General features: G+C 34.5%; 1 protein-coding gene and 1 pseudogene across 4 annotated transcripts in view; both read left to right on the top strand.

Annotated features, from left to right (window-relative positions):
- The window catches only part of TBC1D5 (TBC1 domain family member 5), a 571,386-nt gene that overhangs the window by 296,170 nt on the left and 252,855 nt on the right, over positions 1–22,361 (top strand). For all 4 annotated transcript variants that reach the window (XM_040636853.1, XM_040636851.1, XM_040636852.1 and 1 more), the window contains one exon: positions 14,579–14,645. In XM_040636853.1, the coding sequence (XP_040492787.1) occupies positions 14,579–14,645 (67 nt within the window). The remainder of the gene's footprint in view (positions 1–14,578; positions 14,646–22,361) is intronic.
- LOC121104285 lies at positions 4,947–10,143 on the top strand (annotated as a pseudogene).

Below are 22,361 nucleotides of genomic sequence, written 5' to 3'. Positions count from 1 at the left end.
GGGTTCCTTTTTCTCTATATCTTTGTCAATACTTGTTTCTTGTGGTTTTGATTTTAGCTATTCTGACAGATGTGAGGTACTATCTCACTATGGTTTTGACCTGCTTTTCTCTGATGATGAGTGTTGTTGGACATCGTTTAATGTGTCTGTTGGCCATCTGTACATCTTCTTGGAGAAATGTCTGTTCATGTCTTCTGCCCATTTTTAAATTGGATTATCTGTTTTTTGGGTGTTGAGTTTTATAAGTTATTCATATATTTTGTATACTAACCCTTTATTGGATAGGTCATTTGCAAATATCTTCTCCCATTTAGTAGGTTTCTTTTAGTTTTGTTGGTTGTTTTATTTGCTGTGCAGAAGCTGTTTATTTTTATATAGTCCCAGTAGTTTATTTTTGCATATGTCTCCCTTGCCTCAGGAAACATGTCTAGAATGTGTTATAGTCAATTACTGCCTGTGTTCTCTTCTAGGATTTTAATGGTTTCCTTTCTCACATTTAAGTCTTTAATCCATTTTGAATTTATTTTTGTCTATGGTATAAGAAAAGTGGTCCAGTTTCATTTTTTTTCATGTTGCTGTCCAGTGTTCCTAACACCATTTATTGAAAAGACTATCTTTTTTCCATTGAATATTCTTTCCTGCTTTGCTCAGATTAACTGACTATATAATGGCGGGGAATATTTCTGCACCCTCTTTTCTGTTCCATTGATCTGTGTGCCAGTACCATACTGTTTCGATTACTTCAGTTTTGTAATATAACCGTGAAGTCTGGAATTGTGATACCTCCAGTTTTGTTTTTCTATTTCAAAATTACTTTGGCTATTTGGGGTCTTTGTGGTTCCATATACATTTTAGGATTGCTTGTTCTAGATCTGTGAAAAATGGTGTTGTTATTTTGATAGGGATTGTATTAGATGTGAAGATTGCTTTGGGTAGTATGGACATTTTAACAATGTTCTTTCAATCCATGAACATGGAAGGTCTTTCCATTTTTTGTGTCATTTTCGATTTCTTTCATCAGTGTTCCATAGTTTCCAGGGTACAGGTCTTTCACCTCTTCGGTTCAGTTTATTCCTAGAGATTTTATTCTTTTTGGTGTAATTCTAAATGGGATTGTTTTCTTAATTTCTCTTCCTGCTGCTTTATTATTAGTGTATAGAAGTGCAACAGGGCTGCCTGGGTGGCTCAGTCATTAAGCGTCTGCCTTTGGCCCAGGGCGTGATCCCAGGGTCCTGGGATCGAGCCCTGCATCAGGCTCCCTGCTCAGCTGAGAAGCCTGCTTCTTCCTCTCTCGCTCCCCCTGCTTGTGTCCCTCTCTTGCTGGCTGTCTCTCTCCGTCAAATAAATAAGTAAAAAAAAAAAAATTAAAAAAAAAAAGTGCAACAGATTTCTGTACATTGATTTTTTTTATCCTGCAACTTTACTGAATTCATCTATCAGTTCTAGCAAGTTTTTTGGTGGAATCTTTAGGGTTTTCTATATATAGTATGTCATCTGAAATGTGAAAGTTTTACTTTTTTCCTTATCAGTTTGTATGCCTTCTATTTCTTTGTTTTGTCTGATTGCTGTGGCTAGGTCCTTCAGTACTATATTGAATAAAAGTGGTGAGAATGGACATTCTAGTCTTATTCCTCACCTTAGGAGAAAAGCTCTGTTTTTCACCATTGAGTCTGATGTTCGCTGTGAGTTTTTATATATATATGGCTTTTATTATGTTGTGGTATGTTTCCTCTAAACCTGCTTTGTTGAGGGTTTGTATCATGTATGGATGTTGTACTTTGTCAAATGCTTTTTCTCCATCTACTGAAACGATCATATGGTTTTTATCCTTTCTCTTACTGATGTGATGTTGTTGAGGAAAATAAAAATCAGACTGGCGAGAGATCAAGTGACACTTGGAGAAGTAGGAGAATTCAGGTTTACTTTATGCCAGCAGCCCCAGATAAGCTCGCACTCGAAATTCTGGGCCCTAGGCAGTGGGGTTATAGAGCTTTTTCTAGAGGAGTACAGGGGGTCAGGTTACAAGGCTGTGCTGACTGCTGCTAGGTGGTTTTAAACTGGGGAGTAGGGGGTTGCTTTAGGTGGGAACAGAGGTCATGCAGGGAGCTTGTGGCTGGAAGCCTGCTTACAGAAGCAGAAAAGGCTGGTTTTCTTTTGCTCCCAGTGGGGCTTCTAGTTCTCTCTAGCTATTAGGTACTTCCCATCTTTTGGAGCCCCCTGGCCTGGGCCTGCTCTGGGTAAGTTTCCTCTTCAGTGTATCCCATTGATTTGCACATATTGATATACCTTTGCATCCCAGGAATAAATCCCACTTGATTTTGGTGGATTCTTTTATTAATGTATTGTTGGGTTCAGTTTGCTAATATTTTGTTGAAGATTTTTTCATCTGTATTCATTAGAGGTGTTGGCCTGTAGTTCTTTTTGTTGTATCTTTGTCTGCTTTTGGTATCAGGGTAATGCTGGCCTCATAGAACGAACTTGGCAGCTTTCTTTCTTCTACTTTTTGGAAAAATTTGAGACAAAGAGGTACTAACTCTTCTTTAAATGTTTGGTAGAATTCACTTTTGAAGCGTCTGGTCCTGGACATCTTGTTTGTTGAGAGATGTTTGATTACTGATTCAGTTTCATTGGCGATAATCTATCTGTTCAATTTTTTAAATTTTTTCCTGCTTCAGTTTTGGTAAGTTATATGTTTTTAGGAATTTTCCCATTTCTTCTAGGTTTTCCAGTTTGTTGGCATATAGTTTTTCACAATATTCTCTTATAATCCTTTGTATTTTTTGTGGTGTCAGTTGTTATTCCTCCTCTTTCATTTCTGGTTTTGTTTATTTGAGTCCTATCTTTTTTCGTGTGTTTTTTTCTTTGTTGGTTTGTTTGTTTTTTTTTTTTTTTTGATGAGTATAGCTAGAGGTTTATCAATTTTGCAAATCTTTTCAAAGAACCACCTCCTGGTTTTATTGATCTGCTCTATTTTTTAGTGTCTATATCATTTATTTATGCTCTAATGCTTATTACTTCCTTCCTTCTGCTGGATTTGGATTTTGTTCTTTTTCCACCTCCTTTAGCTGCAAGCTTAGGCTGTTTATTTGAGGTTTTTCTTACTTCTTGAGGTAGGCCTGTATTGCTATAAACTTCCTTAGTAGAACCACTTTGGTGCATTCCAGGGATTTTGGTTTTTTGTGCTTTTTTTTCATCTGTCTCCATGTATTTTTTGATCTCTTTGATTTCTCAGTTAACCCATTCATTGTTCATTAGCATGTTACTTAACCTTCATGTATTTGTGCTCTTTCCAGATTTTTCTGGTGCTTGATTTCTACTTTCTTAGCGTTATTGTCAGAAAAGTTGTATGGTATCACTTCAGTCTTTTTGAAATTGCTGAGATTTGTTTTCTGACCAAATATGTGATCTATTCTGGAGAATGTTCCATGTGCACTTGAAAAAAAATGTGTATCCTGCTTTTTTTGTGTTGGAATTTTCTGAATATATATATTAAATCCATCTGGTCCAGTTTGTCATTCAAAACCACTGCTTCCCTGTTGATTTTCTGTTTGGATGATCTGTCCATTGATGTAAGTGTGGTGTTAAAATCCCCTATCGTATTATTATTGATTAGTTCTTTTATATTTTTTATTAACTGTTTGGTGCATTTGGGAGCTTCCATGTTGGGTGTATAAATATTTATTTTATAATTGTTATGTCTTCTTGTTGGATTGTCCCCTTAATGATTATATAGTGTCCTTCATTCTCTCTTGTTAGTCTTTCTTTCAAAGTTAGTTTTGTCCACTATAAGTATTTCTACTCCAGCATTCTTTTACATCCTTTGTGCGTGTGTGTGTGTGTGCGTGTGTGTGTGTGTGTGTGTATCTCCTCTGTTCTTTTCTTGCTTTCTTCTGTCATCATAAGTTTGCTTTCTTTAGTGATATACCTGGATTCCTTTCTTGCATATATATGGCTGGTTTTTGATTTGTAGGTGCTATTGTGTTTGTATGTAACATTTTCTGCATATAGCAGTCTATATTAAGTTGAAGGTTGCTTAAGTTTCAACCTATTCTTTACTCCTTTCCCTTCATGTTTTAGGTATATAGTGTCATACTTTGCATCCTTTTATTTTGTGAATCCCTTGACTGATTTTTACAGCTGTACTTTTTTTTTTTTTTTTTTTTTTTTTTTTTTTTTTTTTTTCTGTTTTTGTGCTTTCTGCTTTTCTTACCCTCACTTGTGGTCTTTCCTTTCTACTCAGAGTCCCCATTAACATTTCTTGTAGGGCTGGTTTAGTGGTCATGAACTCCTACAGCTTTTGTTTGTCTGGGGAACTCTCTGCCTCTCATTCTATTCTGAACAATAGCCTTGCTGGATAGAATACTCGGCTGCAGATTTTTCTTTTCAGCCCTTTGAATATATCATGCCACTCTCTTCTGGCCTACAAAGTTTCTATTGAAAAATCCACTGATATCCTTATGGGGTTTTCCTTTTATGTAACTTTTTCTTTTCTCTTGCTGCTTTTAAAATTCTTCCTTTATCACTGCTTTTTGCCATTTTAATTAATATGTGTCTTGATGTGGCCTTCTTTTGATTGATTTTGTTGGGGGATCTCTGTGCATCCTGGATCTGAATTTGTTTCCTTCACTAGATTCAGGAAGTTTTCAGCTATTATTTCTTCAAATAAATTTTCTGCCCCCTTTTCTCTCTCTTCTTCTTCTGGGATCCCTGTAATGTGAATGTTAGTATGCTTGATGGTGTCATTGAATTCCCTAATTCTATTTTCATTTTTTAAATTATTTTTCTTTCTTCTTTTCAGCTTGATTGCTTCTTGTTACTCTGTCCTCCAGGTCACTGATCCATTCTTCTGCTTCCTTCAGTCTACCATTTATTTCATCTAGTGTATTTTTAATTTCAGTTATTAGTTCTTCATCCCTATTGATTCTTTTTAAATCATCTCTTTGTTAAGGGTCTCACTGATGTCCTCCACTATTTTCAAATGTCAGTGAGTTTCTTTATGATTATTACTTTAAATTCCTTATCTGGCATATTATCTCTGTTTCATGTAGGTCTCTTGCTGTGATTTTTGTCATGGTCTTTCATTTGGGACTTATTCCTCTGTCTCCTCATTTTGTCTAACTATTTCTGTCTGTTTCTCTGTGTTGGGAAAGTCAGCTATGTCTCTTGCTTTTGAAGTTGTGGGTGGGGCACATACTTTTAACAAGATGGTGCTGGTCCTCTTCTTCCGCAAGGGACACACAACATCTGTGGAGACTGGGACTGGCCAGGGACACTCTTCAGTGTGTGTGCAGGCGAGTGGTGCATCTTTAACAAGGTGCTGTTTTTTTCCATCAGAGGTGACCATCACCGCCTCAAGGACCAAGGCCCTACAAAGTGTGTGTGGGGAGACGTGGTGTTGGCAAGACTTTTGCAGGTCTTGTGGAGGAGGGGACCTGAAGCACCAGGACTGAGGCAGGTTCAGCTGGAGGGGGCAGGGCGTGGTATAGGCAGCTAGGTAGTGAAGACAGGCACTGCACTGGTTTCTGAAGGTGGCCCTATGTTTATGCTGGTTGGTGGAGGAGAGAAATGGTACTTACCTGCTTCTTTGCTCCTGAAGATGTCCCTCAGTGGGCTCTGAGATTAATAAATAACTCTCCCTCCCATATGCCACGGGTATTTTTCAAACTGCTCATTCTATACTGTTTTTCTGCTGACTGTTTCTCGTGCTCTCTCTTTAAGGGCAAGGACTCAGTTTCCTATCACCCTCCTGGCTCTCCCAGAACTGAGCCTGCTGATTTTTAAAGTGTCAGGCTTTATATCCTGCTGGTTAGAAGAACTAATGAAATTTGGCCCCTCTGGTTTTCAAAGCAAGTATTAGGGGATTCGTCTTTCTCTTGCATCTCCCCAATATGGTATTCTGTTTCTCCCGCCTTATTGTGCCCATGGCTCCCTCCCTTTAGTGGCCAGACCCTTGAGGTTTAGCTCCTTACAATGTCTCTGCTCTTTCTACCCTTTGATGTGGCCTGTTCTCTACATTTAGTTGTGAAGTTTATTCTACCAGTCTTAGAGTTAATTGCACTTAATTGAGTTAATTGCACTGATGTGAGTGCTATGTAGTTGTATCCATGGGACAAGGGGAGCTTATGGTCCTCCTACTCTAATATCTTCCCTGGAAATGTTCTTCCTCCCTTTTTATGTTGTGTTACAAGTTACATTTTTATACATTGTTGCTCTGTAGCATAGATTTATAATTATTTTTTATGCATTTGTGTTTTATATCTTGTAGGAAATAAAGTTTGGCAATACAGACCTTAAATGCAGTAATACTGGTTTTGTATATACTAATGTATTTACCTTTATCAGAGATCTTTTTCTTCCCACAGCGTTGAGTTACTGTCTGGTGTCCTTTCAACCTGAAGGATTACCATTAACTTTTCTTTTATAGTATGTGTAGTGGTATCAGACTCTCTGCTGTTGTGTTTCTGGAAATGTCTTAACTCTTCTCATTCTTTTTTTCCCCCCTTAAGTAGGCTCCATGCTCAGCATGGAACCCAACATGAGTCTCAAAACTTACAACCCTGAGACTGACACCTGTTCTAAGATCAAGAGTCAGACTTAACTGACTGAGCCACCCAGACCCCACTTGTCTGTTTTGCTAGATACAAAATTTTTGGTTGACAGTCTTTTTCTCTAAGTATTATATATATATGTCATCCCACTATCATTTGGCTGTATATGTTTTGTGATAAGACATCATCTGTTAATCTTACTGAGAAATCTGTGATGTGACATATTTTCTGTTGCTTCTTTGAAGATTCTCTCCTTGTCTTTCAACAGTTTGCTTATTGTGTATCTTTATGTAAGTGTCTCTGTTAATTATACCAAGAGTTCTTTGAGCCTCTTAGATTTGTAAATTTTTGTCTTTCATCAAACTTGGGAAGGTTTTGGCCATTATTTCTTCATATATACTTTCTGCCCCTTTCTCTTTAACTTCTCAGGCTCTCACAATGCATGTTGATTCATTTGATGTTGTCACACAGGTCTTTTAGGTTTTGATCACTTTTCTTCATCATTTTTCCTTTTGCTTCTCAGACTCCATAATTTTAATTGTCCTGTCTTTAGATTTGTTATTTCTTTCTTCCGCCTGCTCACACCTGTTTTTGAACCACTCTTAGTGAATTTTTCATTTCAGGTATTGTATTTTTCAGCCCCCAAAATTGTTCCTTTTATGATTTCTACCTCTTTATTGATAATCTCATTTTGTTTATTCGTTCATTTATAAGATTTCCTTTCTTTTTTTGGTCCATGTTTTCTTTTTGCTCTTTAAACATCCTTAAGACAGTTATGTCAAAATCTTTGTAGGTAAATCCAATATCTAGATTTCTCAAGGATAGTTTTTATCAATTTGTTCTATTTTTTTTTTTGATAAGCCTTCCTGTTTTTTATTATATGCTTTGTGATTTTCTTTTTTGTTGTTGACAACTGAGAATTTAAGTATTATAATTTGGTAACTCTTGAAATTTAGTTTCTCCTAATATTTGCTATTTTCTGTATTCTTAAGTTTTTTCAGTCCATTCTTTCCCAATCTATTTTTTTTATTTTTGCCAAGATTTATTCTTTGGCATATGAAATCACTGAAATCTTTATTTCTTAGACTATGTTCAGCTAGGGTTTTGACACATATTTCTTTGAGAGCCAGGAGCTAAAAAAAAGAACAAGAACCAAACAAAAAACCAAAACCTCTCCTGTTTGCCGATTGGTCCTTCATCATTTAGCCAGGCTTGCAGTCATCTTAGTGATCAGCTTCAGGTGGAAGGTTTTGGTCTTCTGCTTGCACTGGACATGTACATTTTCCTATATACATGGGTGCTTTTGAAAGTCCTAGTTTTCCAAGGAAACTCTCACTAATTCTTGCTCCCAGGCCTTAGATGGTCTTTTTAATGTTTCAGTTGTAACCTTTGCCCCATGTATCTGCTTGTTCTTAATTCAGCTTGCAGTATGTTCAAGAGCAATTCCCACCACTCTTTTTGAGTTAGACAAAAAAGAGATGAATGTTCTATGTCAGTCCTTCAGGTAGCTCCTAAACAAGTTAGAACACAGTTACATAATGTTTTGCAAATATGGTCTGCTCAGCTCCCTCCAGAACCAAGTACTGGTCTCCCACACTGGGAACTGCATCCCTCTTCAAGACTGTTGCTGTACCAAGGAGGGAGTAGGGCAAGGGCAAGTAACAATGCCACAAAGGCTTTCAAGAGTCTCTTTCTTCATTCATTGTTCATTTGGTTTTTATATATCTTGGATTGTTTTCCAGAGTCATTGCAAAGTTGTTTCTGGCAGTTATTGCTTGTTTTTTAGTGTTTCTCTGGGAGGATGAGAGCTTGGACTTGTATGTTCTGCCACTCCACTGATATCACTCTGCTTTCTTTTTGAAAATTATTCTATTAATGATTTAATAGGGATAACAAAAATATTATCTTCTTAAAATTATCTGCTCGAAATACTATTTATTTAAAAGTTTCTATGTATTTGTTTTTTACATCTGATTTTATATTATCTAAAATAATAATTTTGACCCCTTGCCTTGGCCCTGAGAGGCTGGATGGGCAGTTTGTTTGCAGTGGCTCTAATCCGGGCAGTGATTCCTCCTCCTCCTCACCCCAACACTGGTGGTGATCCAAATAAGTGGCCATGGCCATGTCCCTTGGTGAAACTGTGGGTAGACTGTGCCTGAGCCTGGCATCTGTTCGGCTTGCATGGAGGATGTGGATGCTGTGGAGCCCACTCACCTGCTCCCTGTATGTGAACAGGCAAGCAGGAGGAAGAACCACCAGTAGTAGGTGTACAACAGAGAGAAATATGAATCACTCTAGGCTCTCTTTGTTCAGAGTTACCATAATCAAGCCACACAGATGTTCTTAACAGCATTGAGAAATTGGACTGGCTATTTGTCCAATTATGTCACTCTTTTGTGTCATCTGGTTTTAGCCTGTTTATGTCTAGAATATCTATCAGTGAGCTGCTAGGAAGAGGTTCAGTGTTTGCATTTTCACCAGATGAGTTTCAGAGACTGACTGCTAAAAATTAATCCACATTGGAAAACCCATAGATTTAGGTGCTAGAGATGGAGAAGTCAGAAAAATCATGAACTCTCATTTTGAAGAAATATATGCCACTGAGCTCCCTGAAACTATGATATGGCAGCTTCAGAAGAAGAAATACAGGGGCGCCTGGGTGGCACAGCGTTTAAGCGCCTGCCTTCGGCTCAGGGCGTGATCCCCGCGTTATGGGATCGAGCCCCACATCAGGCTCCTCCGCTGTGAGCCTGCTTCTTCCTCTCCCACTTCCCCTGCTTGTGTTCCCTCTCTCGCTGGCTGTCTCTATCTCTGTCAAATAATAAAATAAAAAAAATCTTAAAAAAAAAAAAAAAGAAGAAGAAATACAAAGCGCTTGGTATAACTGATTAGCAGAATACAGGGTTCCAGTATGATGTCAGTTGCTTAAATTTGCCAGACAGCTGTGTTCAGCCCCTAACTGTGTTAAAAGATAAGAGAAATGTCTTGGAGCCAACTGGAGGCCGGGTCATCCTTGCTCTGGTTTTACCCTTTCATCCCTATGTGGAAAATGTAGGTGGCAAGTGGGAGAAACCATCAGAAATTTTAGAAATCAAGGGATAAAATTGGGAAGAACAAGTCAATAGCCTGCCTCAAGTTTTCAGAAAAACTGGTTTTGTTACCAAAGCTTTCACCAGACTGCCATACCTGTGTGAAGGTGATGCATATAATGACTACTACTCTCTAGATAATGCTTTGTTTTTAAACCAGTATAAACACTTGGAGGCCCAAGTCTTCAGAGCCCACCCCAAAAATATATACTCCAGAAGAGGATCTGTGTTTGTGATTATGTGAAGGGAGGACCTTTGGGGACTGCCATTGTAAATATCATGTAGTGATTTAAACAGCCAAAGTACTAATTATTTCTTTGTAGTGTGTAAAAGGAGTGTTTTTAAAAAACAAAACCCAACTCTTTAAGGATTTTTATCAACTCTTTACTCCGTAACATAGGTCACATTCCAATTATGGAAGATTTTTTTTATACTAAATTGCAGTAAGGACTCATTCCCAGTCAAAGCTATAGTCACAGCTTCACATGGAACCAATAAATGTGGATTGTTCTTAATAAAAGGAAGACTGGCAATAAAGCTGTCCATTCACTTGCAAATATTTGGTTATAAGGTAGAGCCACTGACACTCTTTCATGTTTAGAAATTCTTTTTGTCGTTATTCAAAAAATGTTTTTAATTATGCTAATAAACATTTTTGGAGATAAAAATATAATAAGTTCTAAATATTATGTAGAGAATTACATATGGCCATCAAATCATTAGAATGTAGATAATAATAATAGAGAAAATGGAATATTATTGAATAGACAATTTTTTTGTGTTTACTTGAGCACTGGGTCTTAGACCTAATGGGTGGTCCTGGATTTTTATCATAAATAAATTAGCCTAGAGAGACTGTTGTCTCTCTGTTGAGATAATGTCCTTAGTGGCTACTGTCTTCATAGACATTGCTGAGTCATTATACTTTGCCTTACTGTATGTCAGCACATGAATATACTTAATTCATTGATTTTTTTGAATCATTTTCTTTGAATGGGATTTTAAATTTAATAAAAAACATTTCAGTAGTAATGTTCATTTAAAAGAAAGAAAAGGTTTCAGGTCTCTACACTATTTATGGCATATTATCCTATCACAACTAAATGCGGCTATCCATAGTCTTGTTTTCAACTTAGTTTAAAGCAAATCTTTTTTCTCCTCTTACTATTAAATATTCATTGCACACACTTTGTGACATTTCTCTAGCAATTTAGAGATAAACCTTGTTTTTTAAATTATGTAATACTTTTTGGAATTCATACCTAGTATAATGTGATCGTCTAAAACTTGATGTTGTTTAGATGTAAACTGAGGGCCCAATTAATTAGACATGTTTGTTTATAGCATTATTCTAGTTGTTTTTAACCTAACCTAGTTTAAAATCTCTGGTGCTACCTTCATGAAGGAGATGTTTGTACATAAAAAGCACTATAGAAATCTATTGTAAATCTTCATTTAGCATTATTTTCAACAGTACATAGATATTATAAATGCCTTTAGCTAAACATCACTGCAGTAAAAGTTAAACAAGAATCTGGAATTTAATTTATGTTGTTTTGAGATTTAAGTCACCATTATACGTATTATTTGCTTAATAAGTTACATACATGTATGTTAGAAATTACTAATGGAAAATATATGCTCTTTCTATCATTTAAAATAATTTGGATACAAGGGTATTTTTTTTTCAAATTAGTCAACTTATTTTAATTGTGAGTGCTAGGAATTCATTTTACAGAGTTATTTATCAATGAGAAATTAATCTGTTCCGTAAATTTCACATTGTAATTGTCACAAATAATTGATGAACTATTCCTGTAAATATATGTTGGACAATATACATACACATAGCAACATATATAATATGTATGTAATTTATGTATTTATTAAAATTTCCTCAATAAATATATCTAGATTATTTTATTGGTTGATTTACATTAGACATTGAAATACTTTTAAATTACAATTGTATTTTAAAAATTTACTCTATTTAAGTTACTTTTCAAGTGAGTAAAAGGTAATCTGTTATCTTAAAACACAATTTATTTGTGCTGTCCTTTATTTATTTAAAGGTCTTTGTGCAAGATTACTGTAATAACGTACTTATGCGTGCGCGCATGCGTGCGCGCGTGTGTGTGTGTGTGTGTGTGTGTGTGTGTGTGAGAGAGAGAGAGAGGTGAAGAGGGAGAGAGAGATCTGAAAACAACCTGTACATCCTTGTTACAGTTATGGCTACCTGACAACTTAGTACAAGAATCAGAACAGCAACTAAAAACATCATATTAAACTCTCTTGCACCCTCTGTTGTTATTTTGGGGGAACACTACACATACCTTCCCATGATTGTATTGGCATTAGACTTATTAACATCCCTGATAAAATTAATACTTAGTTTATTACACTTACTCCAAATTAGATTCCTAGTAAAGGAGGATTTATTTATAATTTCTGGTGACGTTTCCTTCTATTATAAATATGTTTTTATTGTATAACACCTTAAATCAAAGAGGAGCCTCTCTGTCTTTGATTTCTCCTAGTTACCAGTTCCAAGCCCCTCCAAATGTTTCACACAAATGAAAATCTCTGCAGGATATACACACTGTATATACAATTTTCCAGAATTACAAATTCTGCCTGTTCTTTTGTAAATCTTTCAGTTGTCAGACAATTTCCTTCCAAAATAAGAATCTGGAATCGTCCATACTAAAATTAAGAATTTATAACTGTAAGGAACAGATGTTTTCATAAACATTTGCTATAATTAATTTCAACTAGAGGATTGAAGGAACAAAGCAGTTTTTCCTGCTTAAAAACTTTATTGCCTTTTCCCCATATAGCAAACTCTGAAATCTTTTCTCTAATACTGTTTAGAAAAACAGTTGTACTCCTTATTTGGTATGTTTTTGAGAAAGAAAAACTGCTTTTTGTCCTTATTCCCATCCTTTGAAGGTTACATTTAATGTAATATGCTCATTTTGAGACAGGTATAAGATGAGGAAAACCTTTGTAATATATTATGATGGCAAAAGCTAGTTTAAAAAACCGAAAGTCTCTTAATTATTTGAAGGATTTTATATTTGATCTGGTAAATATCAGCAGAAAGGAAGAAATATTCTGTTGGTGAGATCTTATGTGTTTAAGTAATTATAATCTTTCGTTTTAAAGAGAAAGAGGGCTCATTTTAAACGTATGATATAGTACTTATTTTATGCTGATTATAGAGTGTTTCACAGGAAATGTCTGCAAGCTGTTAAATAACATGTGTTGTAGGAAATTTTCATTTAGTAAGAAACGGTAATTTTCTTTAAATTCTTTTTGTTTATTTATTATAATACCATTATTTTTTTAAGAAAATAAAGTATGTTGTATGAGTGATCTTATAGTATTCATGTTTTCAAAGAATTAACAAAATATACCCAGCTAAATTGATCTTAAACATTTAAGTGATTTTGGATAATTTTCTTCTATAAAATTTGGCAGTAGTTTTAAATGCTATAATCCATTTTTGGATTTTTGTTTAATGAAAAAAAAAAAAAAACAACAACCTGAAAGTGCATTTGGAAAAAAGAATAGGGTTAAAAGTAAGTGGACTCAGTCCAGTTCTTGTCCTCTTAAATACTTTGGCACAGCTGTAAAGATTTTGAAAAGAACTAACATTCTTGACTAATCTGTCAACTATAAAATGTGCAAAGAAAAATAGGTAGCTGTCATTAAAATTACATTTCAGCTTTCAATAACCATTTAATGAGTAGCATAATTATATAAGTATGGTACCTTAAGTACTGTACTCAATAATTAAAAATAATCTCATCTTTAAAGTGAAAGCTGTGTAATTACTATTTGACTTAACCAGGACCACTGTGATGATCTCCAGTGGCACCTTAGATTGTTCAAAGTGGATTAAAAGTATAAATTAAAATGGATAAATCATTAAATTATTAAGCTTTAACTATCATAAAAATGAATATAACCTGATGTTTGAAAGTTACATTATAAGAATTAGGGGTATAAAATGTAATCAGAATCTAGTCTTTTTAATTTGTTTCTAAGAATAAATGGTCTATTTAATAGTAGTGAAACTATACTTTGAAGTATATATTTTAAAATGTAAACTACTAAAATTAAATTTCTTTCAATAAGCATATATATTTTATACTGTGGCATTGGTAAGCATTTTTTAAACTTCTTTAGCACATTTAGTTTTATTCTATAATCTTTAAACTGATAGGTATGAATTTGCTCTAAGTCTGATACTATGAATATAACAGTTTCTTAAGTGGGTTTTTTTTCTAAATGTTTGGTATTGTCGTATGATGCAGAGATATCTTTCAATGCTGTTTTTTCATTTTTAAAACTGTTGAACTTTTGCCCACAGTTAAAACATAAAGTTTTAGGAAGAATATTAAGGTATATTAAAAGCTCCGTAGAATGCATTCACCACCTCCCAAGCCTGCTTTCTCTTTTACCTCTCTGCTTACCAAATTCCTAGACCATGTAGAGCTGGGGACTGGAAAACACTCCAGGTTCTCTTTCTGTTGCTCTTTTTTGACTGTACCAGTGGTCAGGACAGGTGACTTGGTCACTAACAAAGAGTTGCCCTTTGTTTATAAACACTAGTGTATGATTTAATGGCTTATAAATTTCAGTTTTGTTTGTGATTCATAAAAAATGTACTGTGCTTCATTCGTTCTGTTAGCAATTATTTTGATAGTATTTCTATCCTAATTTAGGAGTCGTGGTATTAGTTTATATTTTAGCATCAAAATGAATTTTTTGCATAATCACCTCTGATTACAAGAGATATTTGGGGGGTAGGGATAAAGGGATAATGCTTTTGGCCCCAATATACTGCATAGAGCTGTCACACAGCAGCTTTTCAACTAAAATATTCAGTTTCATAATCTTCATTATTTCAGTGTTTTTAAATTTTTTTTCCAGGAGATTCAAATAAAAATGGAAGAAGAAGTTCTACTTTAGATTCTGATGGGACTTTTAATTCCTATAGGTAGGTGATGAATACATAGATACATATTTTTACAAGATAATATACAAGATAACTAATGTTTCAGGATTTTAATCTTAGAGTAATAGGGAAATGTTACCTGTGCTTTAAAAATAAGTTACATGTAAGGAATATTGTGATATGCAATTGTTCTGCAGACTTATTGAGTAATGAACAGTGTAACCTCTTAAGTTCTTGAGTAAATGGCCTTATTGTGGATATCAGTTGTTAGTATATAATAGGTATGAATGCACATGTAGTATTAAGCTCCATTATAATCCATTTTTTATTTTGTTTTTCCAGTGTATCTGTACTAAAGTACTGTACTAAAGGCTTCCATTTGTTTGTTTCCTGTTAAAACAGAATATATTCCTTATGAGTATCTAAGAGAATATGAAATGTAATCCGTGGTTACATCAAGTGCTGTTTGTTTATCTCCCATTTGGTTCTTCAGCAAACAGGGCAGTTACATCTCAATTAGTGATTTTTTTTTTTTTTAAAGGATATGCTAGTTAAGAAAACCTTCATCTTCTCTAGTATTTTGGTAATATTCTCCTAATAACTTGATTTGCTTGAGTAAATGTTTATGGATTCTTTACCTTCATAACAGGGAAACCCAGGAAGAAGAAGATCATATTATTTCTAGTAATATTTGAATATTCATATATTTAACCAACGTGATACAAGAACTAGGTTGTTTTCTCTTAAGGAAAAGTGCAGATTCAATAGTAATACATTTGGCATTGTAGATAGCAATGCAGATTCTTGAAGAAATACTTTGAGTACATTGTCCTAACGGTTAGTTAGTTCTGACACTTGCAGTGACACAGTAAAATACACACAAGAACCACTTGAATGTTCAGTTGTAACTCCTTCTTTTATGTAATAAATATGGAGTTTATGATTGGAATCTTTATATTTTTATTTGAAAACACATTGTATATCCCTAATTGGAACTGTGTCATTTGTTTTTTCAGATTCCAGGCAAGCTTTTAATATCTAGAATAGGGCCTTATATACAGGAAGGAAGCACTTAATAAGAATGTGGTAAATGGGAAAGTTTTTTACAATTTGTTTATGAATTCCAGAAATGAGATGGTAATTGAAACACTTGACATCTTTATTTTATATCAGTTGGGGTCTGTATAAATAATCAGTCGTTCGAGTGTCACAGATACTACAAAAGGCTTATGTTCCCATGGTGTTCTAGAAGGGTATTATCACAGCAGTAAAGCTCATATGTTGTCATTATATTTTCACTGTACTCATCCTACCTTATAAATGTTGGAATTCTTCAAATCCTTCTTTTAGTGCTGAAGTGAATATAAAAGATAGTTAAACATTCATGATTTGGCATGTAAGTGAGGAATGTTAATATGATAATATATGTGAAATCTATGTTGTTAGTATCATTGCTAGATATAAACACAATAAAAAATAGCTAAGACAAAAGGAAAACAGATATATTTCAAAGGAAGGAAAATCCATATGTGTATAAATTTTGTTGGTGAGTTAAATTTTACAATTATGTTTATAGTTTAGCTAATTATAGTAAATAATGGACATAACATAAAGTTAAGAGAAATGTGTTAATGTGAAGGCACAGTATTATCTTGTAGTTTATTTTATTCTTGAATAGTTTGAAGATTAAAATATTTTAGTATTATTGAATGCTAATTGTACTTTGAAAATGAACTCCTAATGCAACTTTGCACAATAAATACTAATGTTGTTAACTAATATAATTTTAATCAATGCCTGTCAGTGTTGTAATGTTAGGATATTAATTTATTGTTGTAATTAAAAAGGCAAGATAAAAAGCTCAGGTAGTACAATATATAAAAACGAGCTTTTAATAGTTGGCAGGCCAGTGCTGTTATTAAATAGTATTATAGTATTTAAGGTGCGAAATGAATATTTTTCTACTCAGCAGGCAATAGCTCTTAGAATATAATGAGCTTACTTGTGAATTTGACACTTGGGTTAAATGCAGAATTCATAGAAGCACAGCTCTGGGGTATATTTTCATATTAAGGTTAACTGATAAAACCTAGTAATTGTTGCATGATCACACTAAAATGGCAACAGAATTGTCAGTAAAATTCCCTTTTGAAAATGAAAATTATTTTTCTGTTGCTATTACTGTTTTAAACTTAACTAAGTTATTAGAAAAATGTGAATATTAACCCTCAGAGAGCCTTTAGCCTAACAATTCTACCTTTGTCTTATTTAAACTGTCTCGGAAATCCTGACCTTTCTTCACAGTCAGACAGTTCTGGCTGCCAGCCTAGTACCATCATACTCAAGCTATATATACTTGAGTCCAGGATAATGATTAGCCTTAGTTTGTCATTTATGAGACAGACATTCTAATGTGTAACCTGCTTCCTCCTCACAACTCTTGGAAAGACTGAGATAAAATGTAGAAGATAAAGCCTTTTGAAAATCCAAATGCAAAGCCATGGCATTATTAATTCTTTCTGGAATTAATTCTTTCATATAAATTGACAACTTTGTTGCCTTAGCCTTCACTTCACCCTCCAACACGTGTACCCTTTTATAGCATATGTGGAGATTTTATTAACTTTTGCATTCAGTCTTGATTTGGTCACCTAAGTGTGCACTCTTCCCATTTTGTGTCTGTCTTACTGTGGTCTTAGATTGTCACGTTCAAGAGGGCTGAGTCACTGATTGTTGTTGTTTTGCCTTTCATTGTTAATGATACCCAAATATATGGTGAGGTGGTTCATATCCTGACTCCAAATACTTGGGAAACTTGGGCAAGTCTTAGCCTCAGTTTCCTCACCATTAGAGGGAGGTTAAGAAAAAACACACTTGTTAGGAGGAGTTGATGGGATAGTGTCATGTGGTAAATGCTGAGTAAATAGTAGCTGTTTTTATCTTCTAGTCTGTGGCATTGTCATCATTGGTAACCTTCTGGTATTTAGAATTTTTTACAGTGCCCTGTTATAGAGACACTAAAAGGAAGGTAAAAAAGAATGTGTGACTTACAGGACAATAACTTTTGTCTGTTAGCAGAAACAGAGCTAAGAACAAGCTTAACCTGGGGCTTGAAACTCTCAATCTGACAAAATATTCTCAGTTGCCTTCATATAGCAAATCTATACACATAGCAATGATAAAAGGAAGATGTTTTACTCTTTGTATAAGTTCAGAGGTAGAGTTTTGGAATTTTGACAAATTCTGAAATTTACAGTCGATCAGATCTAACATGATAGTTCTGTGTACCTAATGTTCATAGATTTGTTTTTCATAGGCCAGGAGGTTTTTCTTGAATTTGTGTCTTTTGTGGTTTTGCTTCACTGATACAAATGGAGTGCAGCTGAATTTAACTCTGAAGGCACCAGTGTGAATATTATATGGTGCCTAGGTAATAGATTAGATCTTGTTTTAGAATTTCTTGTTAAAATTCGGTTATATGTCTCCCAACTAATTTGTAGATGATGTGTTAAAATGGAAAATTTGTAAGAATTGAGAAGATATTATTGGTTTATGCAGTAGATCTTATGCTTTTTAAAGACCAGCGTTCTCTGTCAGATTATATGAGCTTTCTGTATTTCTTATTTAAACATTAAAACCGAGAGACCCTTGCTGGGTATGAAAGAAGAATAGTAGTTTGCCGAGTAGCAGTTTGCAGTAGATGATGAAGTTAGCGACTGTAGCACAGGGCCACATAGTAGAAGCGGTATTCTCTCCCCACCACCCTCCTTCTTTCCCAAGGGCAGCTGACCTTCTCCTCTCCAAAGAGGCGAGCCCCTTGCCAGCACATATGACTACAGACTATTACATTAATCTGTTTAGCTGTAGTACCAGCTGCTTGCATGTTTTTAATTATCTTATTAGATGGTATAACAGTGACCTATGAAATAAATTGAAGGTGAACATTTTTAAACTTTCCTTTTTTACCCTATGTTTCTAAATATCTTTATTGATCAAATTAAAACTTTCCACAAAAGTTCATAGAAGTCTGTATGATTTTTGAATCTGTGTAATGCTTTTTTCACATATAATGTTATAATTCCCAAAATAGAAAATAACTTCATTTTGCCTCATTTTTTATTTAGGATATAAAGATTTAGGATCGCCTCGCTTAAGATTTAGGTTGTGTTTATATAGCAACAAATCCATGTTAAAATACATTGGTTAAATAGTCAATTTAGTTAGAGAAGACTCAGACCAGTTATTGGCATTTTCGGGGAAACTCAGAATATTGCTTAATTTTCAGACGTCATCTTGGTATGTTGTATAAATGTCATAGGATAGAAAATAAGTCATGGTAGATTAATTTTAAATAAATTTGGTTATTTAACTATGATTTTCTAGATTCTGATATGTGGTAGTAAATCATGTAGTCTACCCTAATTACTTTTACAATTTAATTTCACATAGTACCATTGCTGGGTATATTTTCCCAAGTTGTGCCGTTAGGAAAAATTTATTACCTTGTGAATTTCGACAATTGGAGAATTTTCAAATAATACATTATAAATGAAGTGTTGACTTCAGGAGACATAGTTCAAAATAGTAACAACCAATGGTTGTTCTGTTATAACTCATCCCCAATAAACAAAGATTATAATAGTTAGAAAACTTTGGTGTTGAATTAAAAAACAAAGGTAGTTGGATGCAGAAAGAATTGCAAAATACTTATGCATGTCTTTTGAATTAGTAAATCCTACAGCTGGGATGGTAGGGTGACTTGAGACTTGAAAAATTTATAAAGATCTCAAATATTTGTTAAGTACACATTATTTTTTTTAATTAAGTAATACCCATTCTTTTTACCTTCCTATTTTTTTCCTTTTAAGAAATAATGTATTTCATATTTTAAAAGAACCTTTGTTGCAGGAACTTTTCCACTTGGCTCTGTATTGGGTGGTGTTTATAATTTCTTAATATTGATCTGAGCTTCTGAAGTTGCCACTCTTTCTCAATATGGTGTGTTCTATAGCCCACAGAGTTACAGGCTGTTTTGAAGTTGATAAAAAGTTTTTAAAGAAATTATAGTTGGTTTGGCTTTTTGAATCCAAAGTTAATTCTTTTCCTGAATAATAAAAATATATTTATTTGAGCACTGTTTAGTCATTGAGTAAACTTTAAAAATTAGGCTCATAGTTTCATCATAAACATTTTTATGTATCCTATTTACATGTAATCAGTAATTTGAGAGAATGTGGGAAATATCCTTCTATCATTTACATTTATTTCTACTATAATACCTTTTTTCCCCATTTGTATGTAAGTGGGTCATATGTGTCCTGAAACAACCATGAAATATTGATTCAGAATATTAGTAGAGATCATAGAGCAAAAGCAGAGATTGGATTTAAAATTTAGAAGTCTGGGTTCCGGCTATACTCTTAGAGTGATACAAGTTTGTTACTCTGTTATATTTAAAAATATGAAGTCAAAGAATCTATTTAATTGCTGAATGTTATACTTTTAGTCTGTTTAGGCTGCTGTAACAGATATCACAGGCTATGTGGCTTATAAACAACAGAAATCTATTTCTCACATTCTGGAGGCTGGGAAGTCCAAGATTAAGGTGCTGGCAGATTTGGTGTCCAATAAGAGCCCACTCCTGGTTCTCTGTCTATTCACAGTGCTCTCATATAGTAGAGGAGCCAGAGAGCTCTCTGAGTCACTAGTTCCATTCATGACAAACACCCCACAGACTGGGTATTGGGGTTCAACATATGAATGGGCAGGGGAACATTCAGTTCACAGAATATAGTAAAGATTATAGAGACTAACCTGAATTTCCATCCCACTCTTCACAACCCAGTCGTTTTAACTTCCTAAGCCCTTGTCATTTTTTTTTCCAGAGTATCATAGCTTAGTAAAGTAGATGAGAAAGGTTTTTTCCTGATTCTTAGAGCATTGCTTTTCTCACTTTTTTAAAAAGCTGTTATTTGTTTGAGAGAAGGAGCAGGGGGGCGGGGCAGAGGAAGAGAAAGAAGCAGACACCCCCCTGAGCAGGGAGCCCGATGTGGGGCTCCATGGGGGACTTGGTCCTAGAACCCAGAGATCATGACCTAACCTGAAGGTAGACACTTAACCGACTGAGCCACCCAGGTGCCCCATGTTTTTCACACTTTGTGTTGCCTATACTTTGTTGAGAATCTGTGTAACTATATGATACATATTCTATAAGGTTTTAAGAATAAATACACGATTCAGGAAAACAATTTGGAAAAAAGATACAGATAGAAATAAGACTGACTAAAGTTTATATCTTCGCTCTACCACCTACTGACTGCATGACCTTAGGCAAGAGAATTAATCTCCCTGATTCCTGATTACTTCATTTGTAAAATTGGAATGTTAACAGCTCCTATATCATAGAGTTGTAGGGAGCATACCTACAAATGTGTAGAACACTGGCCCAGTCATCTAACATGTAATAAATAAACTAATTTCTGCACCTTTCCTTTCTCTCTTTTCCAAAATTTCCTTTAGGTTTTATTTTATTTATTTATTTATTTTTAAAGATTTTAATTATTTGAGAGAGAGAGGGAGAGAGCAAGCACAATCAGGGTGGATGAGCAGGGCGGAGAGGGAGAAGCATGCTTTCCACTGACAGAGAACCTGACATGGGGCTCGATCCCAGGACCCCGAGATCATGACCTGAGCCAAAGACGCTTAACCCACTGAGCCACCCAGGTGCTCGTGAAATTTCCTTTAAGTTTTAATCAACTTTTTCATCTCTTATAGTTGTTGTTTGTCTCAGAAAAGTATTTAAAAATTCTCTGCAGTCCTAAACTGGCAATAAATGAGTCTTTAAGGATTAGATCTACAGTTATCTATAAAAGATCAAATTTATAAATATCTACAGTTACCTATAGATTGTATAGGAAGAATATTTATAAAATCCATGCTTATTTAGCCTCGCAATCTCAGTATCAAATTTTCTTATTTCTCTTTTTCATATTTGTTGAAATAACACCACGACCTTTCTAGTTAAATAATTTCAGAGAGGGGCGCCTGGGTGGCACAGCGGTTAAGCGTCTGCCTTCGGCTCAGGGCGTGATCCCGGCGTTATGGGATCGAGCCCCACATCAGGGTCCTCCGCTATGAGCCTGCTTCTTCCTCTCCCACTCCCCCTGCTTGTGTTCCCTCTCTCACTGGCTGTCTCTATCTCTGTCAAGTAAATAAATAAAATCTTTTAAATAAATAAATAAATAAATAAATAAATAAATAAATAAATAATTTCAGAGAGCACAAAATATGTATGTAATCTTTACATTTTCCTGAAACCAAAAATCAGAATAATACCTTAATTCATATCTCCATAATGAAGCCATATTTGAGAGAAGGGATGAAAAAAATCACATTTGAATGATGAATACATCTTCTTGAAGTGACTTTATTATTTTTTTATGATAGTGGAACTGGAAATTTCTATGCTTTTCTGTAATATTCAACTGTCTGAACTAATTATTGATCACTTAAGGCTCTGAAAATGTTACCTTCCATTTAACTAATTAACCGGCTTGTTTGCATTTACAGCCTTACATTAACATAACCCAAACTGACTTCAGCATACATGTTAGTTTGAGTTCCTTTGCTTCAGAAGCCCCTTCAAGCCCTTTTTATTATCTGTAGGCAGGCTCTAGGGGAAAAATTTTTTTCAAATTTGTTTATTTACATAGTCAGCTGCAAGCTCCAATCATCCAAGGCTGTGTAAATGTTTATCTT

The sequence above is a fragment of the Ursus maritimus genome, unplaced genomic scaffold (assembly GCF_017311325.1).
Source record: "Ursus maritimus isolate PB19 unplaced genomic scaffold, ASM1731132v1 scaffold_20, whole genome shotgun sequence".
Lineage (NCBI taxonomy): Eukaryota > Metazoa > Chordata > Mammalia > Carnivora > Ursidae > Ursus > Ursus maritimus.
Note: the sequence above shows the minus strand (reverse complement) of the source record. Positions and strands in the feature narration are given on the sequence as shown.